The sequence below is a fragment of the Corythoichthys intestinalis genome, chromosome 5 (genome assembly GCF_030265065.1).
Source record: "Corythoichthys intestinalis isolate RoL2023-P3 chromosome 5, ASM3026506v1, whole genome shotgun sequence".
NCBI classification, from domain to species: Eukaryota; Metazoa; Chordata; class Actinopteri; order Syngnathiformes; family Syngnathidae; genus Corythoichthys; species Corythoichthys intestinalis.
The window spans coordinates 16944477-16972310 of NC_080399.1; the positions used below are offsets into that span (position 1 = coordinate 16944477).

General features: G+C 40.7%; 1 protein-coding gene across 2 annotated transcripts in view; it reads right to left on the minus strand.

The window, feature by feature from the left end:
* Positions 1 to 211: 211 nt before the first annotated feature.
* Positions 212 to 27834, minus strand: part of wnt7bb (wingless-type MMTV integration site family, member 7Bb) — a 106158-nt gene continuing 78535 nt past the window's right edge. For both annotated transcript variants that reach the window (XM_057837362.1, XM_057837361.1), the window contains exons 3-4: positions 13518 to 13789; positions 212 to 1827 (exon numbers count right to left, since the gene is read on the minus strand). In XM_057837362.1, coding sequence (XP_057693345.1) covers positions 1348 to 1827; positions 13518 to 13789 — 752 coding nt within the window. In that variant the 3' untranslated portion in view covers positions 212 to 1347. The remainder of the gene's footprint in view (positions 1828 to 13517; positions 13790 to 27834) is intronic.

Below are 27834 nucleotides of genomic sequence, written 5' to 3' on the forward strand. Positions count from 1 at the left end.
CTTTCTTTTGGTGGGTTCCATGTTTATATAGCAATAGAACAGAATTGTCTGTGGGCCTTGCAAAATCAGTCAAAATCCAGTAAAACGGGCGAAGGGGGTTGCAGCGGTGAAAATGGCTGGGAGTGAATGAGTTAATAATGTTATAAATTATATTTAAAAAACAATAAAATAAAATAAAAGCAATATTGAATAATATCTCATGGGACACCGGACGATCTCTCACAGCACACCGATTGAAAAACACTAATATAACTACACACACACACACACAAATTATCGTGATCATTGTTCAGGGAGTTGTCATGTTTTATTGGCAGTCGTCAGTAGTTTTGCACACTGATTTTGTCATGCATGAATGTCACCGATTAATGGCTCGATTGCAACCTTTCTATTAATACTCTTATTTTGAACTTCGATGATGAAACACTCAGTGGAACGTCTGAGGTTGTACATTCCGCGACCCTGTGTGGATTTCTTTGATATTGCTAGGGTATTTGAGGCCACAGGTTCCGCACTAAACGGGTAAATGCCATTGTAATGTAATGTAATACTAAGTGAGTGCGTCGAGGCAACCAAAAGGTCAACGCTGACATCAATAAAAGTGCCTTTGCGAGTACTTTCCAAATGGGGACTTTTATTTAGCACGACTGAAGAGAAAGTATCAGTGCAGCACTCGACAACAACATCCAGCTTCCAGGAACATTCCCGCTGCTCGGACATCCGACAAGACGTTACCGCGCAAAACAACAAACGATGCAACACTTAAATAGAGCCGGGGCGTCGGGAATGCGAGACACGTTTTAACGATGCTCTTTTGAACAAGAGAACATGAGGTGTTTTAGGGTCGGATGGGGTGTTTTCTTAAAGATGAACAGCTTCAGTCAGAGCTCCTAAAGTACTTTCTTTACACTTAGTACAAAAAAAGACATCTCTACCCGTTAGTGCTTTGTTTTTGTTTAAGATACTATTACATAAATAAACAATTTATTTTTCAGTGTTCAGAACAGACAGTTCCAGTGTGACTGGAAGACTAACAATAACTCCACCGTATTCCAGTTGGCAGCAGAGGCTTCTCAGAGTTCTCAGCTTTTTATTTTTTTGTTTTGTTTTGTTTTTTTGGTTCGAGTTCCAGCGTCCACCAATCGTGTTTATTTACTTCGGTTTTTTCGCTAATGTCACTTGTGGGTCCTAAAATCCCAGAGTGCACGTCTCACTCTTCTCGCGCGTACGTCCTCGCGTGATGTCGCCTACTGGATTTTACTCTGTGGAAAGCAATTTAAAGATTCTTGTGTGCAAAACGATGCCGTGAAGAGCTGATAGTGTCAATGGCAAAATTCTCTTCATCCTCTACTTGCAGGTGAACACCTCCGTCCGCTCGCTGCACGTGTTGCACTTGACGAAGCAGCACCACTGGAATTTGCAGTTGCACTGCCACACTTTGGTATACTGATGCGTGTTGTAGCCCCGCCCGCAGCACATGAGGTCGCAACCGTCCGTGTGCGGCGAGGTGCGGTTGCACAGGCGGCCCTGGGTGCCCACGCTGCCCGTGGCCGCGTCCTCCTCGCAGTAGTTGGGCGACCTCTCGATGTACACGAGGTCCGTGTCCATGGGCTTGCGGTAGCCCTGAGTCTGCTTCACCTTCAGGTGGCTGGGCTGCCGCAGCCGGTTGGCTCGCATCACCTCCACGTGCACGGCTTCATTGTACTTGTCTTTGAGCACGTAGCCGATCTCTCGGAATTTGGGGAGCGTCGTCCAACACGTCTTGGTGGTGCAGGAGCCCGACACGCCGTGGCACTTGCATTCTAGCTTCATTCTTTCTTCGAGAACCTGTGGGGAGAAGAGATCCAGTTTAGTAAAATATATTGAGCCTTAAGATTAAAGAGCGCTGAACTGTAAGTAAAAGTTCACATTTCTTCTCATTTAAAAAAAAAAAAAAAAAAAAAAACATTGGGCTGTCAATCACCAATTTCAAGACAATACGAATTTGATTCTTTGGAAGAAGATATTTGCTGATATTAGAAAGTCAGCCTTGATTCAATTTGATTGGGTTAAAGAACCTTCAATCGAATTAAAACTTTATTATGTACACATTTAACATAATCAGTTAGAATGAACCAATTGGCTGCCATTGAAGGTCCTATTTTTGATTGATTATTGATTTCAATTTGATTATTACAATCTATATACTGATACCGATCTATGTATCTTTATACTTCTACAAAATACTATAACTTGACAATAGTTAACATTTTGCTGGAAAAGACTTGACATGTTAAAAGATGTTAAAAAATCCAAGATAATGACCATTATGCTCACATTACAACAGTAATGTACAACAGCAGTCAACTAAAAAAACAACAACACGTTTTTCCCTTCATAAAGCCACTCATCAGGAATTGTCTTCTCATGAGAAAGTACGGTGGCCCTGAAGTGTCAGGTTAACTGCCAAGTCCCAACACTTTGCATAATTGCAATGCAATTGGAATGCAAATTCCAAATGCTATGCGAAAAAAAAGAGCACAAATGCAAAATTGGCCAAAGCACGATTGGAAATAGCCACAACTTAAATGCAAATAGCCACGACACGAACTCCATGTGTCACGGCACGAACCCTGTGTGTCACGGTACAAACCCCAATTGCCTCAACACAAACCCCAATTGCCCGCAACACAAACCCCAATTGCCAACAGCACGAATACAAATGGATCGCAACATGAATGCAAAGATCTCACAACACGAGTGCAAAGGGCTAGAAACGCAACTGCAAAAAGTCACAGCAGAAATGCAAAAGGAAGCCCCAGAAGTAGACTAAATTCCATTGCTGCTCCACTGATGCAACCGTAGAGATGGTCATAAAGCAATATACAGTGGTACCTCTACATACGAAGTTAATTCGTTCAAGGACCTTGTTTGTAAGTCGAAATGGTCGTATGTTGAGCAGGATTTTTCCCATAAGAATACATTATAATTCCATTAATTCGTTCCACAGCCCGAAAACCTACACTAAATATTTGACATACACTGGTGGTACTATTACAAATGGAAATTACACATAGCAAAACAATTAAATTATATACAAATATTGGAATAATAATAATATAATAACAATAATAATTATAATACCTGTAATCATGTTATGATTCATGTTTTGCGTGGTGTACCTGAACGCACCCCGTGGCTGACGTGACAGAGTGAGAGTTTTTAGTTTCGCTTTTCATGTTCTGTTGTTGGCGTCAGGTGTGGCGGACAGTAGGCATGTTGTGTTGCACAAGTTCTAAAATAAATGATTAAAAACCTGACGAAGTTGGCGATTTCTTTGGCGATGTTACAATAATAACTAATAATAACTAATAACTGAACGGGCCCTCGCAATCTAGCGCAACTGGGACGTCACGCAACTCGGACAGTGTGTAGGTCAGGGTGGTGGCAGATCGTCCTCTCTAATCATCTCATTAGAACCTAACATGCTCGAAAGTCGCCTCTTTACATTCACACACCTAAGAGGTAAAAACCCCTATTGGAGCGAGTACTACAAAAAAGGAGCGAATAAAGGGTCGTCACTGCAACAGACAGAGACATGTGGACACGGGCCGTAAAATAAGTATTTCAAAAGGTCTAGAAACTACAATGACCTACCTGAAAAGAACTGGACATATATTAGAAAACTGAGTGACTTTCTATTGCCACTAGTTGGCGCTGTAGGGTTGATGCAAATGACCCCTACAGGACCCTTCAGAGTATGACTCAACAAGCACGAGATGTTTGGTGCAGATATGTTGTAGAAGTTATGGCTGTTCAAAACTTGTGGTGAGACGAAATGGCTTCAGTCATTTTCACTTCGCCTGTTGGACTCTTCTGCTTCAACCAAACCTCAGTATTTTTCATCAGGCACCTGAACACATGTCTTATGGCTCCCCTGATGCAGGTTTCAGGTGAATATATTTTTTTCCTTGGAGGAGGAGCCTGTTTAGTAAAAAAAGGCATTTCCTGTTCCCACTAGGGGGCGCTAGGCCTAATGGGTAATGTTTCAATGCACTCGTGTTAAGGGCCTTCGCACGCTTAGTGCTCGGGCCCTAATAATTGTCACCTTATAAAGACTGGCGAACGGAGGTCGGAGTAGGTTCGTTGAGATCGTTGACATTCTACGGCCGTTTTTTTCGAGCCAATTTACGGACATCCACACCACGCTCATACTGTATTTTTCTATCATTTTCATCTTCATTTAAATGGTTGTTAGGTTTTGTGTTGGTTACCTGCTAGTGTGTCCCTGTGATTGGCCATTGATTTCACCTGTTTTGCCTGCTCCTAGTATATCCTCCAACTGCATCCTCCTGTGTCACCCACCTGTTCCTCGTTGTCTCGTTACCCCGTGTCTGTGTGTATTTAAACTCCCAGCTTCTGTTCACTGCTCGTTGCGTCACTGTCGATGTCTATCCCAGTGTGGTTGATATCAATTCCTAAGCCCTTGTGTTCCTGCATTCCCTGTTTAAGTGTTGATGCATTTTATTTGATCCACTGTCCTTTTGTTGGTACTTTGTGTTTGTGTATCCTCCAACCTGCATCCTCCTGTGTCACCCACCTGTTCCTCGTTGTCTCGTTACCCCGTGTCTGTGTGTATTTAAACTCCCAGATTCTGTTCACTCCTCGTTGCGTCACTGTCGATGTCTATCCCAGTGTGGTTGATATCTATGCCTAAGCTCTTGTGTTTCTGCATTCCCTGTTTAAGTTTTGATGCATTTTATTTGATCCACTGTCCTTTTGTTGGTACTTTGTGTTTTTGTTAATTATCATTAAACCATTTTTTAGTTCACTGCCACCCGGCCTTGTTTCACATTTGTTTCCCTGCTTTTGGGCCCACATCGCTCGTCCGCCCTCGTTCCCCGACAACGGTGTGCCTCACCTTTTTCCTTTTTTCACCATCTGCACTCACATTCTTGGAACCAATGTTGATTTCTCTCACAAGAAAATCAGCCGTACATCCGTCTTAGGCGCTGTCATACATCGTCGTATTTCGAGCATGTCGTCGAATGTAGAAACAAATGGCGGGTCAAATTTTATGTTGGATGTAGAAAAGATTGTGTGTTGAAGCGACCGTATGTCGAGGTACCAATTTGTGCGTGAATTTCTATAACTTATGTTTTCAAGTTCTGCACATGTAGGGATGTGATGTGATTGTGTTGTGGAACTTGTGGTTACGTGGCAGCAGCAGGGTGGGAGTTGTAGTCCTCATGTCTACTTGCACTCCCCTTGCATTAATGCTGTGGCTTTTTGCAGTCGTGTTGCGAGTCATTTGCGGGCAATTGGGGTTCGTATCGTGGCAATTGGGGTTCATGCTTTGGCCAATTTGTATTCATGCTTTGGCATTTTGTGTTGTTGCAGTTTGCAGTCATGCTTTTTTCTTTTTGCAAAGCGTTTGGACTTACAGACATGTTATTGCATCCAAGGCACCCATGTCTTACAGATAATCAAATTTTGGAAATAATCAATTGTGTTCCATCGCATTGCATAGTGACAAGTTGTGTAATAACATGGCACCCGCGCTTTTTACTGTCTAGACTTTCCTACTGTATATGTGGTTTTCAGTGGAACCAGTTGAGTGCCTTTGACAAATGACATGTAATGGTTTGTTTACTATGGGAACGCTTGAGTTTTTCCACTCGGAAGTATGTGTGACATCATGGTGAAAAGGTCTATAAGTCTAGACGCAGTAATAATGAAGCAGCAATTCTGTGGTTAAAGCTGCAGGTGTCATTTTACTCATTCACTGCTGTTGACGGCGATAGATGTCCGCTCCATTTTGACTGCGTCCTAGTCAAAATGGGACTGACATCCATCGCCATCAGTGGCAACCAATGAGTTAAAAATTGAACTAATATGTGGATATTTTCCGCCACTTCATTGTCCCTATCGAACAATCACGCAAAATGAGAGTTGTTTGTTGATTCTCTCCAAACTCGCACTCTAATCCAATCCGGTCTGTGTGGTGCGGATTTCCAAAAATGTAAAGAGCGAGAAGCCACAAGGAATGTGGTGCACTGAAGTTCCCGACAAATAGATGGAAACGTCTACTTACAGCATGTCTGTCAAAGCCTCTCATCTGTTACAACACACATGCACACACACTCCGCCCGTCACATGAAACTAAGACGGCTGATTTATGTGCTTTTTAGAGCTTTTTATGACAGTCCGGTCCCTGTAAAAGATCCTTTTTATCAGCTCGTTCGTCTTGATTTTATGACTGCGCAGACCCTTTTTATATGGAATTTCTTGGCTTGTGCACACACGCGAGGAAATACACAATGATGGACAATCCACCGGAAGATGCTTTGATCCAGTTTGGGGATGTTTTGTTAAGTCCCACTGAGAAACATATTATTGCTGATAGTAACCATATTCATCCATTCGTTAGCGCTAACTCAAACTGATAATGATGACAAAAACATGTTTTTTTAAGGTTGCTTATCCGCAAATGGTCAGCTACAAGATAATATTGTATCAATCAGTCAATAAACGGTTGCGGTTGGGGCAGCGTCCCGTCGTTGTCCGTTGAGCCGACCAGATAAACCAGTTTTTTTCTACTGCTAGCGATCTTGAGCCAGGAGTTCTGCATCCTCCAGAGTAACCCCATAGTGTTGGAGGTCATCTGCGATGACATCGAGCCATCGAACGTAAAGCTTGCCTCGCTTCAAGCCAGTGACCTATAGGCCGAACTGCTGAATGGCGGAGGACATGACCAAACCAGCAGATGCGGCGCTGTGCAGCCAGGAAAATGCACTCGGCTGGCAAATGCAGGCTCTGAGCTTTTAGTTGGAAATCCGCTGGGGCCACCTGATGTTTTTGATGTTCCTGAGGGCCCTGCCATCAAAGCCATCTAGTCTAAGAGCCAGAGTCTTATTCAAGGGCCTTGTTTCTATTGTTGTATATGGCAGAAAACACAGACAAGACTTAAAAAGTAAGCTTGAGAACGATAAACTGATACGACCGGATATCCGGTTTTACATGCGAGAGATACAGCTGTATCGATAGTAAAGTTACCATTCGACAGAAATTAGCCATTAAATATTCAATGAACCGATAGTAGAGATAGAATTCGGCTATCGCAAACGCAAGAATCGGCTTCTAATGCATAGTTCAATGCAATAGTTAATATGATAATAATTTAGCTTTTACCTCACATGCTGCGCTTGTGTCATTCACCACACAGCGCACTTAGATTGTGACTGCTGTCGTGGTTGCCTCAACTTCCCATAGAAGCAGTCGGACATCCGGGCATTTAATGATGTCACCAGCCACAACAAAGCGTCGCCATATTGACAATGGGGCAAAAGACGAGTCACTTGTAATACAAACGCATTGAACTTTCTTCTTATTTGCCGTCTTTTTTCCGTCGGAATGGCTAAAAGTTGTCGTGTTGTGTGACAACCCATTGTCACACAAGGAAGAGTTCGGAGCAGTATTTGAAGTTCTTCATTCTTCCTCGCGAGAAGAAAAGGAGAAACAAATGGCTGAAAGCAATTAATCGAGGAACAGTAAAAGAAGACGGTTCCGTGGACTATTCTCGCCTGTGGGAGCCTAAATCCAAGCATATTTACGTTTGAAGCCGACATTTTATTACTGGTGAGTAAACTTTAATCGATTTATTTTTTTTCCCCAATTAGCTGCTATGATTCAATAGACTAGGCAGCGGTTATTATTACCGTAACTTAAATAATTAAATAACGCTTGGAGCTGAATTACCGTGTTCTGCCAAAATGTGCTACATCGGCGAAACGTCCTACATGAGTCAAATTTGACACCCAAAGTACTACCGTGCGCTCTAAACTTGTTTTGTTTAGATGCATACAGGCAGAACGTACTAAAAAAATGCCTTAAGAAAATACTTACATGTAGTTATTTCAAATAAGGACGGTTTAAATACGCTATGTGACTAATGTGGTCAACTGCTTCAAAGCTAACCCAAAAATAACAATGGTTAAAAGGATTAGAGGGTAATACATGCAGAAAGTATCTTAAAGGCAATGAAAAGGTTTTATAAAAATAAAAATAGTGAGTATTCGTCACCTGGAAGTGATAAAGGTCAACTTACTGGGTGACTTTATGAGGTAGTTGTAGATGTTTCCGAACTCCACTGCAGGCCTTTCCTTTTGATTGTTCATCCAGCTATCGGCTGCAAGTTTGTAAGGGCAAATTTCCAAGCCAATACACGGTAATTTTAAATTGTAGCGCCTCCTCGCGTCTGTCGGCAGTGACTCGTGATAATAGTAAGCCATGTTTAAGACGTTTTTAGGAAAAAAGATGCAAAACACACCTGAAATATATGAATTTCAGACGTTTGTCAATGGAATGTTTAGCGTTCCCCCTTCGCAAAATGGCAACCCGTTGCTAAGCGAGGTGACGTCATCGTGACATCACGCCGACTTCCTCTATTCATTTTGGCAGAACCGCGAGTTGTCGCCGTCATTAACCGATCGTCACGGGCGTGTCATAACAACCCGAGAGCTAACAAAACCACTGTAACGCACGCTCCGTTGTGTTTTCTTCACAGCCCAAAACAAAACTAGTAGTGGCAACGAAGCAACATGCTAAAACAATGGACAGTTTGCGCACCACGCCAGCGACGTGCAGCGATTAATTTTCAACGCACCCCGGAAAACAAAAGTTGGACTTTGAAGTGACGAAGGCAGCCAGATCTGTTCGCATGGGACAGAGCTAGTGTGAAGCGGTACAGAGACCGTGATTTTTTTAACCCTGAAAAAAACCCACTACGATGGTGGAAAGGGCGGCATGTTGTTTCCACGAAAGGCAGTCTACTTAAACATGAACATGTGGATCAGTTGATCTTCCTCAAGAAAAATCTGCCCTTCAAAAAAGATAGACAGTGATGAGGAATAAACAAATGCGGAAGCACAGGCATAAGTGAATTACTTTGCTGTGTATAAGGTTAAAGTAATGATTATAGACCTGTCTGTCTAAAATGCCATGTTTTTCCCCCCAGTTATACCAGTGGTAAAGCATAATTTATTATTTATTTATGATAACACTAGCAGGTTTAATTTTTTTTCTAGAGATGCTGCATATAATTAATATTTTTTGCTTGTAAGATGTTTAGGTTGAAAGTTTGCACTTAAATTACTTACCTATTGTGTTCAAAACACCAGGAAATACAGTAATTAAATTACTGCACGTTATTGTTGTCTGTCACTGGAGTTTTAATTTATTATCAATCCCATCCAACAAAATGACGGTCAAATAGTAATCTTTATTATTTTTTTTCCATAAAAAAATCTAAACATAACATTGGTATGAAATTATGTTGTTTAATTTAATCTTTAATCTTTTTTTATATGTTTAAAATACTGTACGAACACACACAACAAATGTTTACTATCGTATCGTTTTCACTCTGTATCGAACCGCATAGTTTTTAAACTGTTTCGAATCGTATCGAATCGCTCGGCCTTAAAAATGTATCGTTTTTTTAATCAAATCGTAACCTGTGTATCTAGATACATATCTAATCGGCTTCATGCCAGAGATTCTCTTCTCTATTCTCTTCTCTTGCACTGCTCTTTAAAAGAAACTGCTGTATTTTATGCTAAAACAACTGTTGTGTTTGATAGAACAATATGTCTATATGCTGCCATAGCAGATTCATGGCACATTAAGCCCACAAACTATTTCTAATTTGTCCGTTTTACCCTGAAAACCCCCGTTTACAGACGCCGTGCAACCGCTTTTTTCAACCCAGCCATAAAACGAAGGTAATTAATTATATTTATTATTCAAAATGTCTGTCGCTTTTAGCTTAGAATCATTCATTGATGTCTCATATTTCGTTTAAAAAAAAAAAAAAAAACGACTTTAAAAAAAATTCACTCACATATTTTGAACTTTTAAACAAATTATTTCACAATGAAAAAAATGGCGTCTGTAAAACAAGTCACTGATATCTACCTCATAACTATAGCTTAATTATATTTTTTTTTTGTTACTGTCGCATTTTCTCCGAGATGTTAGATGATAAATAATTGATCCAAACAAAAAAAAGTTGTAAAAAAACGTTTAAAAGGGTAAATATATGAAAAACAAAATCTCTACCACTCCTTGATGTCTGCGATTTCTGCATTGGTGTGACCACGATTCTCAAACATCCAAATTCCGATTAATGAAATATCCCAAGTAAAGCGGAACTAAAACACAGTCAGCGCAGTCTTCGGGATCTAATGAGGAACGGAGAGAGTAAACGTCAATGCTCAACTCACGGTTTTGGCTCATCCCATGCCGATAGATAAAAAATAATAATAATAATACTTGACTACAGCTGACAGCCGCTACAAAGTACGCCCACATAATGCTCCGGTAGAGCTCACATGTATAAAGAACTAGTTGCGAAATGACAGACTCGGCAGCGTGAGCAGCACATGTATAGAAATGCAAAATGACAGACTCGCAGGCGTTAGAAAACAGCCGCCATCTTAAAGCAGTAGACTACTCTGGAAGGCTGTTGCAGCCAACCTTCCGAGCACACCTAATTCTTTTTATCTAAAATATTCCTAAATCGGCAAAATCTTGACCTGAATCTATTTTTAAATGATGAAACAGTTTTAAAACATTCATATGGAATAATAGGAGCAATTTTAACAACTTTAACGGTTGATTCACAACATTAAATTAATTGAATGTAGTTCAAAGCTGCTGATACAGAATGGGGACTTGAGTATTTTATTTTGATATTTTGTTTTGAACTGTTAATGTGAAACTGAAATAGTAGTTTATTTAAGCCTGAGAGGATTTTGGTACATTTTTTGTAACTAATGTACGAAACATTAAAAGCAGCTAATAGATGGGGGGGCATGGGGGGGTTGTGCATCAATAATTGATTTAAAATCGAATCCTAGCCTCTGAATCGTAACCGTAATCAAATCGTTAGGTGCCCTAAAATTCCCACCTCTAATTACAACAGACCATATTTTTGACAAATCCATCAAAAAAAAGCTAAAGGCTAATGAAAAGGATTCATCACGAAAGCAGATCCATTCTAATCCTCAGAATAGCTGCTTGCTGAGGCCCCGCCCACTAAAAAAATCGAAAAATTGGAGCGGACTTCACAAACAGAGCTAGCATGCTACGCAAAAAAAATCTATTCAGTTGTCGCTGTGTGACTGTTCTATCATTTGCCAATGCCATTTACCTTGTATCTGCGCCGGACAGTGCGTCCAGAGGGCGCTTAGCCACTAAGCCAAAACCCAAGACTAACAGCTTTAGCTTCCAGCGCACCTTCTTGAAGGCATCAGGAGGGACGTTTCTATGCAACATACACAACGGACCTGTGCGCACCTGTTATTCTCACCCCCCAAAACATTCACTGCCGATCCGGGTCACGGCACCAATGTAACTGGTCTACGTGGACCCGCGTTGAACAACCAGAACAACTAATCAGGACTCACGGTGCGACCAGCATGGCGGGAGAGCGTGCTTAGCCGCTAAGCTAAAACCCCAGGCTCGCAGCATTGGCTGCCAGGGCGCCCTCTTGAAGGCATCGGGAGGGAGGTTTCAATGCAACACACACAACGCACCTGCGTTCACCCGTTACACAAGCGCAACACTAGAATTCTAGGCACAATCGTCAATTCTGGTTGAGCAATTCACTGAAGAAAAGGTGGGCGTTTAGTGATAACTACCGTAATTTCCCGAATATAACGCCCCCCCCCCTAAAATCAACTTGTAAAATCATGGTGCGCATTATAAACGGGTACAGGGATAGAGACAAAAATATAAATATATATATATATATATATATATATATATATATAAAGACTTTTTTTTTTTTTTAATTGACATGGCCATGTTGTGTTGAAGAAACGTATGCGGCGATTCGTTGCCGACCATTACGGTACGTGACGTCACCATTTTGTTTCGGTCCTGGCGAGCTAGGGAAGGAGTCAGAGGCGGAGTATCAAACAACAGAGCTTATCCGCGTTGCTTTATTGACATTAGGCTGCAAAATACGGTAGCAATGTCTGTCTTACATGCAACCCGCTGAATACAACTATCTTTCCGGCTGTTCCCTCTACAAAATACCTCCCCCGGGAACTATACAACGTGCCAACATAAGTTCCGCCGGTGAGATTTCTGTTATAACTCGTTACACGGTAATACTTCACTCTGATTGGTCGAATGATTTCGTCTGTGTTAAATTCTGCTTTTTTCACTCTTCATAAAGCACGGATTTTAGTTTCTTAAACTCATTTGAGTCAAGATTTATTGCTATATGCGTTTATTATTATTTCTGTGTCCGTCAACTATATCTGTCCCTCGGGAAACTCAAACCCAAATAACAATAGTTCCTCTTGTCAGTCAACAGCGATGCACGCTTTTGGTTTCCCGACTTCTAGCCTCACTTTTATTTTACCGTATCTATCCGTGGAAGAAACATTTATTCATCATGATAAAATGAGCAAGTTATACAGCAGCCTTTAAAAGAAAAGCCACATCTGTTTTGTTTTCTCCTGGATTCTGGTAAGTTGGAGAAGTTGTCAAATTATATTATTACCGTACATATTGTCAGTTTACCGTTATGTTTTGAACTACCAATGTGCTATGCTTGTGCTGTGTTTCACCAGTCAGTAAAATGACATTTCTGTATTTGTACACGAGCTCTGTTTTCTTGTATTCTTCTATTTATTGGTGCTAAAATTAGGGTGCGCGTTATACACGGGTACAATAATTTTTCCTAGATTTGACAAGTAAATTTGGGGTGTGCGTTATACACTGGTGCGCCCTATATTCGAGAAATTACGGTATTTTAAATAGACCATGAACTGTTAAAAACAAAACAGCAAGATTTCAGTGTCAATTTCATTTTCTAGATGAAAAATTAAATGAATTCTGTCATGTTGATGTTTTGAAGTGCTCTTTAAGCCTTGCCCCCTTTAAGAAATCTAGGGTTGGAAATCGCCAGGTGTGCAGTGGGTTGTCACCAAATGGAAATCGGTTGTGATTCTCCCATTTCAATCCCAATCAGTGTGCGATAGGCCTTCAAAGCAACACTGTCGTCCTTGACTTCAACCAAACAAAATGAATTTGGAATGACGTGTTCCATTCTAAGACATCACACACCGCTGCTGACTCTATGTAGCTCCATTTGTCAATATTAAATCACTTGATTTTGTTCTTCACACTCCCTTGTCAGCTGGAGTGACTAATTGACAAGCGACGTTAGCTTGGCTAGTGATCGAAAAGAAAAGGCCATACAGAAATGTGCCGGGAGCCAACAAGAGCGTGATGGATCAATCATGCAAAGAGTCTCTCACGCTATATTATGTTTTCATAAGTGGATACTTGAAGACATCATCACATCTGGGCATCCACTCGTGCACACACAGTCAAGTAAAAGTTCATTCCAAGACTGTTAGGATTTAAACATCTGCAGAACATTTGTGACGTAATCGGAGCGGTTAGCACAGATGCTAACAAAAAGCAGTTTTATAAGTACTGGAATCTCTTCAATTTAATACCTTTCGTCCCGCCTCATTATTGTGCAGGTTCATGAGTCGACGTGGAGTCTTCTTAATCTCCCGAGCGTCAACGAATCGACGGGAAAACTCGATGCCGTACTTGATATCGGCTGAGCACCCGCCCCACTTCCAGCCTTCCTCCTGATTGTAGTAGCCCTGCTTCTCCCGGTCGCAGCCGCACTGGCTCAGGTTGCCCTGACTGCACGCCGCCGTGATAGCGTGGGCCACGCCCGCTGCCGTGATGGCATAAGTGAACGCTGCTTCCCGGCTGCCTGCAAGAAAGGAAATGCATGCTTTGTTTAGAAAACCAGAGCTTATGGGTAATGTAAAAAGAAACATTGGCAATGCAGTGAACATTTTAGCATAATTTTGGTCCTTTAAAGCCTAATTTCTTCTCAAGATTTTCTCAGATATTACTTTCAATCAAAAATACTAAGTAGACAGAAGTATGAATGTAGGAATGCTAGACTTTGTGTTGCCATTGCAGACTAATAAATGCTTATTCTGTTGTTTTATAAATAGTGCTGTCAAATTTATCGCGTTAACGGGCGGTAATGAATTTTTTTTATTAATCACGTTAAAATATTTGACGCAATTAACGCATGCACGGAATGACCCGTTCATGCGTTGCCTCAAACAGTTTACAATGACACCATTTTATCAGATTGAGAGCGAAAAGGCAAAGAAATGCGAGTGGACACAGGCGTTCATTGGACTGTGCCTTTTATTGGCTTAAGCTCTGGCAAAATTACTTGACAAATATAAGTATTGTGAACAACGCAGGGAAAAATGCAGGAGACAATCTTTTTTTTTTTAACTCGCTTAATTGAACACAACGCAGAACATACTGTATACCATTTGCAGCCACCACTGACAGTCATGGTTTCCCAACTTCCCATCATGCATTTGGGCGGAACAGTTAAGTGCCTACATTATCAGTTAGTAAAAGCACAACAAAAATAATATTCCTTTCTCTCACAGGTGATGATCTTTTCTTTAACACATTTAATGGAACACAACGCAGAACATACTGTATCCCATTTGCAGCCACCACTGACAGTCATGGTTGCCCAATTTCCCGTCATGCATTTGGGCAGAACAGTTAAGTCGCTACAGTATCGTTTAGTGAAAGCAAAACAATATTTTTCTTAACACGCTTAATTGAACACAACGCACAACATGCTGTATACTATTTGCAGCCACCACTGACAGGCATGGTTACCCAACTTCCTATCATGCATTTGGGCAGAACAGTTAAGTCGCTACAGTATAATTTAGCGAAAGGACAACAAAATTAAAATTCCTATCTCTCACAGGTGACAATCTTTTTCTTAACACACTTAACTGAACACAAAGCAGAACATACTATATACAGTTAGCAGCCACCAATGACAGTCATGTTTGCCCAACTTCCCAGCATGCATTTGAGTGGAACAGTTAGGTCGCTACAGTATCATTTAGTGAAAGCACAACAAAAATTATACTCACAAAAAGAAAAGCGCTCAATGCAAAGAGAACTGGCATTCCTAATCAAAATAGCTATGCAAAATACACATAAAACTTACTCAGACTTTGCCTTGGCTAGATCTCTAATTAATTTAAAACTTGCCATTGACACCTTGAGGTGTATTTCAATCACAACCGTACGTAGTTAAAAACACTGTGGAAGAACGGCAGGGAGCCCATGTGACGTCCCGCTCAGCGACATCAACAATGGCGAGCTATTTATTTCATGATTGAAAATTTTACAAATGTTATTAAAACAAAAACATTAAGAGGGGTTTTAATATCAAATTACTATAACTTGTATTCACATTTATCATTTAAGAACTACAAGTCTTTCTAACCGTGGATTCCTTTAACAGAAAGAATGTTAATAATGTTAATGCCATATTGTGGGTTTATTATTATAATAAACAAATACAGTACTTATGTTGCATGTTGCATGTTGAATGTTTATGTCCGTCTTGTGTCTTATCTTTCCATTTCAACAATAATTTCCAGAAAAATATGGCATATTTTAGAGATGGTTTGAATTGTGATTAATTACGATTAATTAATTTTTAAGCTGTGATTAACTCGATTAAAAATTTTAATTGTTTGACAGCCCTAATATATTTATGATCTACACAGCTGGTCACTCTTTGATCGCCGTCAATTAGTAACAAGAATTTATATTTTTATTACTCGATAAGACATGGAATGCCCTTCTGTCTTGACTCCAGCCCCTTTTGTAGGAATGCATTCCCCATTCTGACCGCAAAGCATTTCAAGCCCCACTTTTGGGAGTGTAGTGTTGGAATTTTTGTGCGGTGAGAGTTGGTCTAGGTGCTGTCCAAAGTGCTGAATTCCTCAACGGTAGCACCTTGTGTGCAGCAACCCGAACTGCAAAAGACCGCTGTGTTCGGGTCCCGCTGCCTCAGCGTTGACCATTAAGGCACTTAAGCATCTTGTTTTATTCAGGTTTTTTTTGTAATTCCTGCATGCCTGCCAGTTTTGACCCTGAGAGGGAGCCAGATTGGCATGAGTGCACAATTCCACACTGCCTGGCTTAAAGCTGATGCAATGAGTGGACTAACAGTGTGAGAAAAGTCACTGGAAGTCTTAGAGAAATGGTAACGATTAGAGAGAAAAGGGTAGCTGTTGCCATGGCAGCAGTTTTATCAGAGCTGGACATGTTTAGGGACATGACTTCATTCTTTCACATTTCTTTTTGAACATGGAAGACTGATGTGTTTCATTGTGTATATTTATATATATATGTGTGTGTATATATGTATGTGTATATACATATATATGTGTGTGTATATATGTATATGTATATACAGTATATGTGTATATATGTATATACAGTGCCTTGCAAAAGTATTCGGCCCCCTTGAATCTTGCAACCTTTCGCCACATTTCAGGCTTCAAACATAAAGATATGAAATTTAATTTTTTTGTCAAGAATCAACAACAAGTGGGACACAATCGTGAAGTGGAACAACATTTATTGGATAATTTAAACTTTTTTAACAAATAAAAAACTGAAAAGTGGGGCGTGCAATATTATTCGGCCCCTTTACTTTCAGTGCAGCAAACTCACTCCAGAAGTTCAGTGAGGATCTCTGAATGATCCGATGTTGTCCTAAATGACCGATGATGATAAATAGAATCCACCTGTGTGTAATCAAGTCTCCGTATAAATGCACCTGCTCTGTGATAGTCTCAGGGTTCTGTTTAAAGTGCAGAGAGCATTATGAAAACCAAGGAACACACCAGGCAGGTCCGAGATACTGCTGTGGAGAAGTTTAAAGCTGAATTTGGATACAAAAAGATTTCCCAAGCTTTAAACATCTCAAGGAGCACTGTGCAAGCCATCATATTGAAATGGAAGGAGCATCAGACCACTGCAGATCTACCAAGACCCGGCCGTCCTTCCAAACTTTCTTCTCAAACAAGGAGAAAACTGATCAGAGAGGCAGCCAAGAGGCCCATGATCACTCTGGATGAACTGCAGAGATCTACAGCTGAGGTGGGAGAGTTTGTCCATAGGACAACAATCAGTCGTACACTGCACAAATCTGGCCTTTATGGAAGAGTGGCAAGAAGAAAGGCATTTCTCAAAGATATCCATAAAAAGTCTCGTTTTAAGTTTCCCACAAGCCACCTGGGAGACACACCAAACATGTGGAAGAAGGTGCTCTGGTCAGATGAAACCAAAATTGAACTTTTTGGCCACAATGCAAAACGATATGTTTGGCGTAAAAGCAACACAGCTCATCACCCTGAACACACCATCCCCACTGTCAAACATGGTGGTGGCAGCATCATGGTTTGGGCCTGCTTTTCTTCAGCAGGGACAGGGAAGATGGTTAAAATTGATGGGAAGATGGATGCAGCCAAATACAGGAACATTCTGTATATATGTATAATTAATATATATTAATATATATGTAATTATGTATATGTATATGTATGTGTGTATATACAGTGCCCTCCATAATTATTGGCACCCCTGAAAAAGATGTTTTTTAACTTCTATTTATTTATTTATTTATTTTATTCAGATAATATGGGACCTCAATGGAAAAAAAGAGAAAAATCAAACCTTCAATACAAGTGCATTCATTCAATGGGAAAAAAATCCCACATAAAGAAAAAATTATTTGACATCAAATAATGTGTGTCACAATTATTAGCACCCCTGGTGTTAATACTTTGTACAACCCCCTTTTGCCAACAAAACAAGGTCCTGGGACTAAGATGGCCATGGGAGGAGATTGATTTTGTGTCTGCTGAACCATTTCTGTGTAGATTTGGCCATATGTTTAGGGTCATTGTCTTGCTGAAAGACCCAGCGATGACCCATCTTCAGCTTACGGGCAGAGGGCAACAGATTTTGATTTAAAATGTCCTGGTATTTCAAAGCATTCATGATGCCATGCACCCTAACAAGGTTCCCAGGGCCTTTGGAAGCGAAACAGCCCCACAGCATCACTGACCGCCCCCCCCCCCCCCCCCTACTTTACAGTGGGTATGTGGTGCTTTTCAGCATGAGCATCTTTCGTGGCACGCCAGACACTTAGAGTGTTTGTTGCCAAAAAACTCAATCTTGGTCTCATCTGACCAAAGCACACGGTCCCAGTTGAAGACTGGGACCGTGTGTATTTTATATGTATATGGCGGAAAACACAGACAAGACTGAAAAAGCGGTTTCTGCTCTTGCACTCCTCTTAAAAAGAAACAGCTGTATTTGAAGCCAAAACAACTGTTGTGTTTGATAGAACAACATGTCTATATGCTGTCATAGCAGATTCATGGCGCATGAAGCCCCCAAACTATTTTTAATTTGTCCGTTTTACCCTGAAAACCCCCGTTTACAGACGTCGCGCAACTGCTTTTGTTTCAACCCAGCCGTAAAACGAAGGTAATTAATTATATTTATTATTCAAAATGTCTGTCGTTTTTAGCTTAGAATCATTAATTGATGTCTCATATTTCGTTTAAAAAAAAAAAACGACTTAAAAAAATTATTCACTCGCATATTTTAAACTTTTAAACAAATTATGCCACAATGAAAAAAATGGCGTCTGTAAAAAAGTCGCGGATATCTACCTCATAACTATCGCTTAATTGTATTTTTTTTGTTACTCTCGCATTTTCTCCGATATTTTAGATGATAAATAATCGACCCAAACAAAAAAAATTTTGAAAAAAAAGTTTAAAAGGGTAAATATATGAAAAAGAAACTCTCGACCACTCCTTGATGTCTGCGATTTCTGCATCGCGACCCCTGTTAAATTACCATGTTTCACCCATAAAATCCCCCAAAAATCCAGCTGTGGCCATTCACAGCTGTGTCTTGGCACTCAGTGATACATGCTACATGGAGTTTTTTGATCAAAACAAGGTAAGCACTCGATAATATCTCGCTAAAGTCATGGTGTCTGTAATTTTGCTCTCGCGTGCTCTCGCCTCCAGATGGGGTTTTGCTGTTTAAAAAACAATTTAAAAAAAAATGCCCTCCTGTTCAAAATTTGTATTCCTCCAGAAAATTGAGATTGTAAGCTTTCCAATGATGTATCACACATGCAAATCAGACAATTTTGAAAGTTGGCTTAATTAGGGGTCTCGGAGCGGAACTTCAAGTCACCTGAGTGTTTTCCGCCATATATATATGTGTATGTATATATATATATATATATATATATATATATATATATATATATATAATATATACAGTTGTGGTCAAAAGTTTACATACACTTGTGAAGAACGTAATGTCATGGCTCTCTTGAGTTTCCAGTTATTTGTACAACTCTGATTTTTCTCCGATAGAGTGATTGGAACAGATACTTCTTTGTCACAAAAAACATTCATGAAGTTTGGTTCTTTTATGACTTTATTATGGGTTAACAGAAAAAGTGATCAAATCTGCTGGGTCGAAAATATACATACATGGATCTGAAAAAGCGAATCATTGACTTGAACAAGTCAGGAGAATCACTTGGAGCCATTTCAAAGCAGCTTTAGGTCCCAAGAGCAACAGTGCAAACAATTGTTTGTAAGTATAAAGTGCATGGCACTGTTTTGTCACTGCCACAATCAGGAAGAAAACGCAAGCTATCACCTGCTGCTGAGAGAAAATTGGTCAGGAGGGTGAAGATTCAACCGAGAATCACCAAAAAGCAGATCTGCCAAGAATTACAAGCTGCTGGAACACAGGTGTCAGTGTCCACAGTCAAGCGTGTTTTGCATCTCCATGGACTGAGAGGCTGCCGTGCAAGAAGGAAGCCCTTGCTCCAAAAGCGGCACCTTAAGGCAGGGGTCCCCAACCTATTCCACTAAGGCACACTGTGGGTGCAGGATTTCATTCTTACCAAACAAGATGACAACACTTTTTCCCCAATCTGGTGTTTTACAAGTGCAATCAGTTGATTGCAGTCAGGTGTGGCTTGTTTTAGCAGAAGCCTCATTGGTTCAACTGTCTCTGCTGGATCGGCTGGAACAAAAACCAGGACCCACAGTGTGCCTTGAGGACTGGGTTGAAAACCCCTGCCTTAAGGCTCGACTGAAGTTTGCTGCTGATCACATGGACAAAGATAAGACCTTCTGGAGTCTTCTGTGGTCAGATGAAACAAAAATCGAGCTGTTTGGCCACAATGCCCAACAATATGTTTGGAGAAGAAAAGGTGAGGCCTTTAACCCCAAGTACACCATGCCTACCGTCAAGCACGGTGGTGGTAGTATTATGTTGTGGGTCTGTTTTGCTGCCAATGGAACTGGTGCTTTACAGAGAGTAAATGGGATAATGAAGAAGGAGGATTACCTTCAAATTCTTCAAGATAACCTAACGTCATCAACCCGAAGATTTGGGCTTGGGCGCAGTTGGGTGTTTCAACAGGACAATGACCCCAAACACACATCAAAAGTGGTAATGGAAAGGCTAAATCAGGCTAGAATTAAGGTTTTCGAATGGCCTTCCCAAAGTCCTGACTTAAACCCCATTGAGAACTTGTGGACAATGCTGAAGAAACAAGTCCATGTCAGAAAGCCACCAGATTTAACTGAACTGGCCCAATTCTGTCAAGAGGAGTGGTCAAAGATTCAACCAGAAGCTTGCCAGAAGCTTGTGGATGGCTACCAAAAGCGCCTAATTGAAGTGAAAATGGCCAAGGGACATGTTACCAAATGTTAGCGCTGCTGTATGTATATTTTTGACCCAGCAGATTTGATCACTTATTTCTGTTCACCCATAATAAAGTCATAAAAGAACCAAACTTCAGGAATGTTTTTTTGTGACGAAGAAGGATCTGTTCCAATCACTCTATCAGAGAAAAATCAGAGTTGTAGAAATAACTGGAAACTCAAGAGAGTCATGACATTATGTTCTTCACAAGTGTATGTAAACTTTTGACCACAACTGTATATATAGTATATTTTGAGTGAATGGTCAAATGGACCCAGTTGTCTTAGATGAACCACAGTTGCTTTAAAAATGAAGCGTTTGACCATGCAGGAACCTTAAGCACAAGTGGGTAGAGTAGCCAAAAATTGTACTCAAGTAAGAGTAGCATTACTTTAAAATAAAATTACTCAATTAATCCAAAAAATTACTCAAGTACAAGTAAAAAAAAAATGGTGAAAAGAATACTCAAGTAACACGTAACATTGTGTGTAGCTGCTTATAAATTTGTTTCTTTTTTTTTTTTTTTAACAATGGTATTTTTTTTTTTCTAAGCACAAAGTTATGTATATGAACTGCTGTTATAATGATACTGAACAACAACCTATTACGTAACCACATTAAGCCAAAGATGTGCAAAAAAATAAATATATAAATGAATTCCGGCAAGGGAAAAAATGACAGAAATGAAGCATTATTATTCCAAAGAGCATGACTGCCCTCTAGTGGAGAGAATAGTTCCTAGCTTGAATAGTGAATGCTGTAGTTCCTTCATGGTTACTATTATGAAATTAAAAGGATCATATCTCCGGTTTTCCATAGTCAATCGGTGCCAAATAAAATATGGGAGAGGGGTTTAAAATCCCCGCTTTTGAGTCACGTTGAGGGCAACGCTCTATGTCAAATACTAGATTTTTTACGGTGCTTTAAAGACGCCACATGATTGAACAGGCAGGTGCGATCATAGAACGGCAAGCTTGATTGTTATATTGTAGTCACGTGATTATTGTTGTGACGTCTCATCGGTGAAATTGGTAGAGCCATTCTTGGCATCGCTGGAAAAAAAAAGAAAGAAATCTACAATGTAGAATAAAGAGGAAAAATTTAACGACTCCTGTGTAGCCCAAAGTAGCGGAGTAAGAGTAGCGTTTTTTTGTTTGTTTGTTTTTTTTTTTCACAAATCTATTCATGTAAAAGTAAAAAGTATGGCTGAGTAAAATTACTCTTAAAAGTGCATTTTTCTCAAAAAGTTACTCAAGTAAATGTAACAGAGTACATGTAACGCATTACTAATACTACACACCTCTGTTCAGCACTAAATACATCAACAACCATGCTACTGATTAATCGGCTTTCATGTTATTTCATAAACTAATTCGACTGGGGTCGGCTGGCAGTGATCGTTCGATCTGCTGAAACATTATAGTTCAATGCCAGACATCCCAATTTAAATGAATTGGATGTCTATTGCACTGAGTGGTGATGTCTGTAGTCTGACTTTCATTTAAAATCAGCTGTATTTGGCAACAATAACAGCAATAAAACAAATCATTATTGTAATACAGTCAGTACTATACAAAACAAGTAGTAATAAACAAAAACTGAGGCTGAGCTATCTCAGAGTCCTCAGCTACTCTCCTAATGGCCACAAAGGCCTCTTGTCTAAAAAGGCAAGAAACAGACCGAAGGCTATGATGGCACCAGCCTCCCTTCAGTCATTCCTTCATTCATCCAGGCTTGCTCAGAGCAGCAGAAACAATGAGAAGCACAAAGCGTTTCAAGGCGTCTTTTGATGTCTGTTGTGTAATACACTCTCCTGCAAATATTTGGCTTTGCTGGGTTGGAACCCATTTGCTCAGAGAAGCCCATCAAATCATGTCAGCTTCCATGGTAACACAGACTACAGGAAGCTCACTTGAGTCTCATTGCTTACTGTGCATCTGTTTTCCATTTAATTTCCTCCTCATTCACCTCGTTGTAATCTCAGAGGCATTTTTTTAAACTGTTGGAGATATTTTCGCTTCTCTCTTCAGATAAAAAAAAAAAAAAAAGAAGCCACCCAGTAGTTTTCTATCCTGCAGTACTAATAGGGAAACCACAGGTTTGCCCAGTTGGGGACTGACGCACGAGTCTGTGGTGATGAGACGCACCACCCTGTTACCCATACAGCTGAATGCACAGACTGACTCAACACATGTACAGTATCGCAAAAAAACGAAGGTACCCCTAGTGTTTGTAAATAATTTGTCTATTTTGTTTATAGAATTAAAAAAAAAAAAAATACAGGTATTTTTGCAAAATTTGCAGCACAGTGAATTTTTTTCATCCACTTAACCTATTGTAGCCATTTATGTCTAACTACTGGAAACAAAAGTGAGTATACCCTTAATTCATTCACTGCCATTGACAGTAGCGTTGTCTGATAATGACTTTTTAACTGATAACTGATATCCAGATATTATCCAACTCATAAAATCCGATACCAAACCGATATCGATATATGCGGTCATGGACGTAATATGGCTAATTGTTTTGTCATGCCCCACTGGATTCTTTAATAATGATAAATGTAACAACTTGAATGTTTCCAAATAAACATTCTGTGAAAAATAAAAGAACAACTTCAACTGACCTAATAGAAAAAATGCCTAAATTGCACTACTATATTTACTGTTGGCGGCACGGTGGCTGAGTGGTTAGCACGTCTGCCTCACAGTTCTGAGATCAAGGGTTCAATCCCGGGCTTCGGCCTTCCTGTGTGGAGTTTGCATGTTCTCCCCGTGCCTGCGTGGGTTTCCTCCGGGAACTCCGGTTTCCTCCCACATCCCAAAAACATGCATGGTAGGCTGATTGAACACTCTAAATTGTCCATAGGTGTGAGTGTGTGCGTGAATGGTTGTGTGTCTCCTTGTGCCCTGCGATTGGCTGGCAACCAATTCAGGGTGTCCCCTGCCTACTGCCCGAAGTTAGCTGGGATAGGCTCCAGCACCTCCGCGACCCTCGTGAGGAATAAGCGGCATGGAAAATGAATGAATGAATGAATATTTACTGTTGAAATCACTCTGCTCACATAACAAATCCGAAGCATCTTAGTTTGGGGACATCTAATGGTCAACAAGCATAACTGCTGTGCTAAGCTGAGACCAGCCCTTGGACAAAGGCAGATGTCTTCTACATTCACTTTGAAGAAAACATGCATTTTGGCCCAAAACCAAAAATGATCGATGTCGACATGATCCGATAACATTTTAAAATGCTTTTATCGGCCGATATTATCGGCCCGATAATATCGGACAAGTCTAATTGACAGTCATAGAGATCAAATTCATTTCAACTGGGCCGACTGGCATTCAGTAATCATGTTTCACGGCCATTCACAGAGATTGACATCCAATCCAGTTTGACTGGGGGGTGGCAGCGATCGGACAATCAAAATGGATTGGTCGTCTATCGCCGTCAATGGCAGCCATTGTGTTAGAGGGAACCACGGATAGGAAGACTAGTAGTTCTTAAAAGACATACGTTATTATGAGTTAAAATAATTCGATTTTGAAACTCGCAGCAAAAGCAAAATAAACAGGAAAGACTAGATGAGATGAGACGAGAGAAGGACAAAACCTGTGTTCTGCCAAAATGTTCTACACCGGCGAAACGTCTACAAGAGGGGCATTTGACACCCAAAGTACTACTGCGCGCGTTCACCTTGTTTTGTTTCGATGCACACAGACAGAACATACAAAAGAGGCCTTAAAAAAATACTTAAAGGTAGTAATATCAAATAAGGGTGGTTTAAATACACTACCTGACTAATGTGGTCAACAGATTACAATCTGCTTTAAAGCTACCACAAGAAAACACAATGCTTAAAAGTATGAGAGGGAAATACATGCAAATAGTATTTTGAGGCAATAAAAGGTAATAAAAGACTCTTTTAACCGATGTGCGCATCTGTTGGACGTCTCGTTGCGTAGGACGGAATTGCAGAACACCGGTAGTGTTCATCTAGTGACAGTGATAAACTACGTCATCACCCCGAACGTTCATTGCACGTATAAAACATTGCGCCCTCCATAGGTCAAAACATGTACTAAAATATTATAGATTTTTTTTAATCAATGGCAATATTTTATGTGTTTCTAATAACATATTTTAGTAAAAGAGTGTTAGGTTTTGTGTTTGTTTTCTCCGAGTGTGACTTGTCCCTGTGATTGCCCATTGATTTCACCTGTTGTGCCTGCTCCTAGTGTATACTCCAACCGGCATCCTCCTGTGTCACCCACCTGTTCCTCGTTGACTTGTTACCCTGTCTCTGTGTTTATATAAGCTCCCCGTTTTTGTTGAGTCTTTTCGCGACATTGTTAATGTGCATGTCCACGTTCATGTCAGCATTTTTTCCCAGTTCCTCGTGTTCCTCGTCCCGCTTTGAAAGTAAGTTGATTTTAAATCCAGACTTTTGTTTGTTAAGAGTTTTTGGATTCCCCGGTCGTTTTGGTTGGTACTTTGTTTTTTTGTTTGCCTTAATTAAATTACTTTTTGCACCGTCTATTTGCCTCGCCTCCCTTTCCGTGCAATTGGGTCCACACACCACCTGCCCGCCTGCGTTCCCTGACAAAGAGAACAATTGTGGCTTATTAGAGCCTACAAGTCTTTAAGTCCTTGGTTCCCTTTAAAAGTAAGCATATTTAAGATGATAAACAGTCATGTGAAAGAAGTATTCTATCTGTCAGTTAGCAGGCAACTTTTCTTCTTTAAATACGACGGAGCTCTACCATACATTCTGGGTTGTGAGGGTGATGACTCAATCCGTGATGACTCACAGAGTGCCTTGGAGCACAGACCTCCGCCAAGGTTGATCAGTTGTTAAAAGTGATTTGTGTTCATTTGCTCCGCAATATTTTAGAAGGGCACTTCCTGGATTGAGGGAAAATACTATTTTTTATTCTAGGTTGCAAGGATTGATTTGATTGTGACTGAAATGGAGCCGTTTTCTTGCCAAGAGCAAATCCGGTGTGATGCAACAGTACTCAACGCTGTGTGGATCAGTTTTAGACTACAAGTTTAATATCTCTGATGCATGCAAACTGACACATTTGATAAAGGTTTCCGCAACTGTGCAAGCACAGCCATTGACCAACACCTACATTGGCTCCTCTCATTCCCTTTAACATTCACTCATTCTGCATGGAAACTACTATTGACCTCCCGATCATTCGTAATGGGTGGTCAGGCACTCTTGAGAACTATTTGTATACAAACAAATAAAACTTATTATTTAGTCATATAGTAGGTCCTCTTATAATCACTTAGAATAAATTAATTTGTTACTTGTCATTTCGAGGCTGCCGCGCCATCAATCACAGAACAAATCAAAGGTGTTCCACCCAAATCAGAGTTATGGAAGACCTCGATCCCGAGTTCAGAATTTGCCTCAAGCACCGCCAAACACAAGGGTGGGGTGGCGAAAAATCCAACCACAACACTGTTTTGTAACAGCAGTGCGCCTTTCCTCCGTGTTGATGTGCGTGCGAGTGTACTCGCCGTGCCCTTAGAGGAGGAAGGGCCTTCTTTTGGCGAGGAAGCCACTGTGGAGAAAAAGGCACCCGTATAACTCTCAAGAGGCCGGCCCCAGAGTCCTGAAAAACCTCCAGGAGGAACCACCCTGGGGTTGCCTCGTTTGCTGCCAGTGGAAAATTGGACTGACCATAAAAACCTCAGTGAACTTGGAAACAAGTAGGAGAAGAATGGCGGAATATTAAAACAGATGTCTAATGGAGTTTAGAGGCAAGTGTCTGATACAATATGCAGAAAGGGGGGCTATGATGAAGAAAAGTTTAAATAGGGCGCCATTCTGAGCAGGTACAGGTGGTTGTAATGGTGAGGCAAAATTCCAAGACCAGAACGAAGAACTGGTTGTATTTAAACTCTCTTTGAATGCAAGTTTTTATTTATTAGATTAACTTGGTGTATAAATTCACCCCAATAAATTCACCCAGTTAAAAATGTAGTTGTGATAAAACTCTTGCATCCCAGTGTAAGTGACTAACTCTGGTGGAAGCCTCCATATGTGCTGACCACAGCACATTGGACACCTGCCTGCCTATGCGGCAGTGCCCGTGACGTCAGCAGCAGGGGGGACGCAAAAAGATGTCGCGGCTCGCCACTGGAGCTCCAGTCTGGCATTTTTGGAGCAGGACGCGGGCGCGTCGCTGGGACAAATTTCTCATGACACGGCACAGGAAGATTTACAAGTGTCGACACTTGTATCGGCGGGTGGAAGAAGCTGGGCCGGCTGACCTCAGTTGGCCTCGCTGTCCTCGCCGCCTGCAGGCGACGGTCAAGTCACGGCTGCTGACACAAGGGGACAAAGAAAGGCACAAACAGCATGGAGAATGAACTCCGTAGTGTTGTTTTGCCAGCAAAATCGAGCAGAGGGGCAAAAGTATAGCCACGCTCTGTATTTAAGTACAAGTACAGTTACTAAAAAAAGTTAAAAGTAGACATTCTAGTGCAACTTCTATGCTTAAAGGGATCCATGGATAGAAAGACTTGTACAGTGGGGAGAAGAAGTATTTGATACGTTGCCGATTTTGATGGTTTTCCCACTTGCAAAGCATGTAGAGGTCTGTAATTTGTATCATAAGTTCTCTTCAACTGTGACAGGACAGGAATCTCATACAAAAAAAAACTGAAAATCAAATTGTATGATTTTTAAATAATACATTTGCATTTAATTGCATGAAATAAGTATTTGATATATCACAAAAATCGAACTTAATATTCGGTACAGAAACCTTTGTTTGCTATTACAGATACCAAACGTTTCCTGTAGTCCTTGACAAGGTTTGCACACACCGCAGCAGGGATTTTGGCCCACTCCTCCATGCAGATCTTCTCCAGAGCCTTCAGGTTTCGGAGCTGCTGCCGGGCAACACGGACTTTCAGCTCCCTCCATAGATTTTCTATCGGGTTCAGATCTGGTGACTGGCTAGGCCACTCCAGGACCTTAAGATGCTTCTTATGGAGCCACTCTTTAGTTGCCTTGGCTGTGTGCTTTGGGTCGTTGTCATGCTGGAAGACCCAGCCACGATCCACCATCAGGGCTCTCACTGAAAAAAGGAGGTTGTCAGCCAAGATCTGCCGATACAT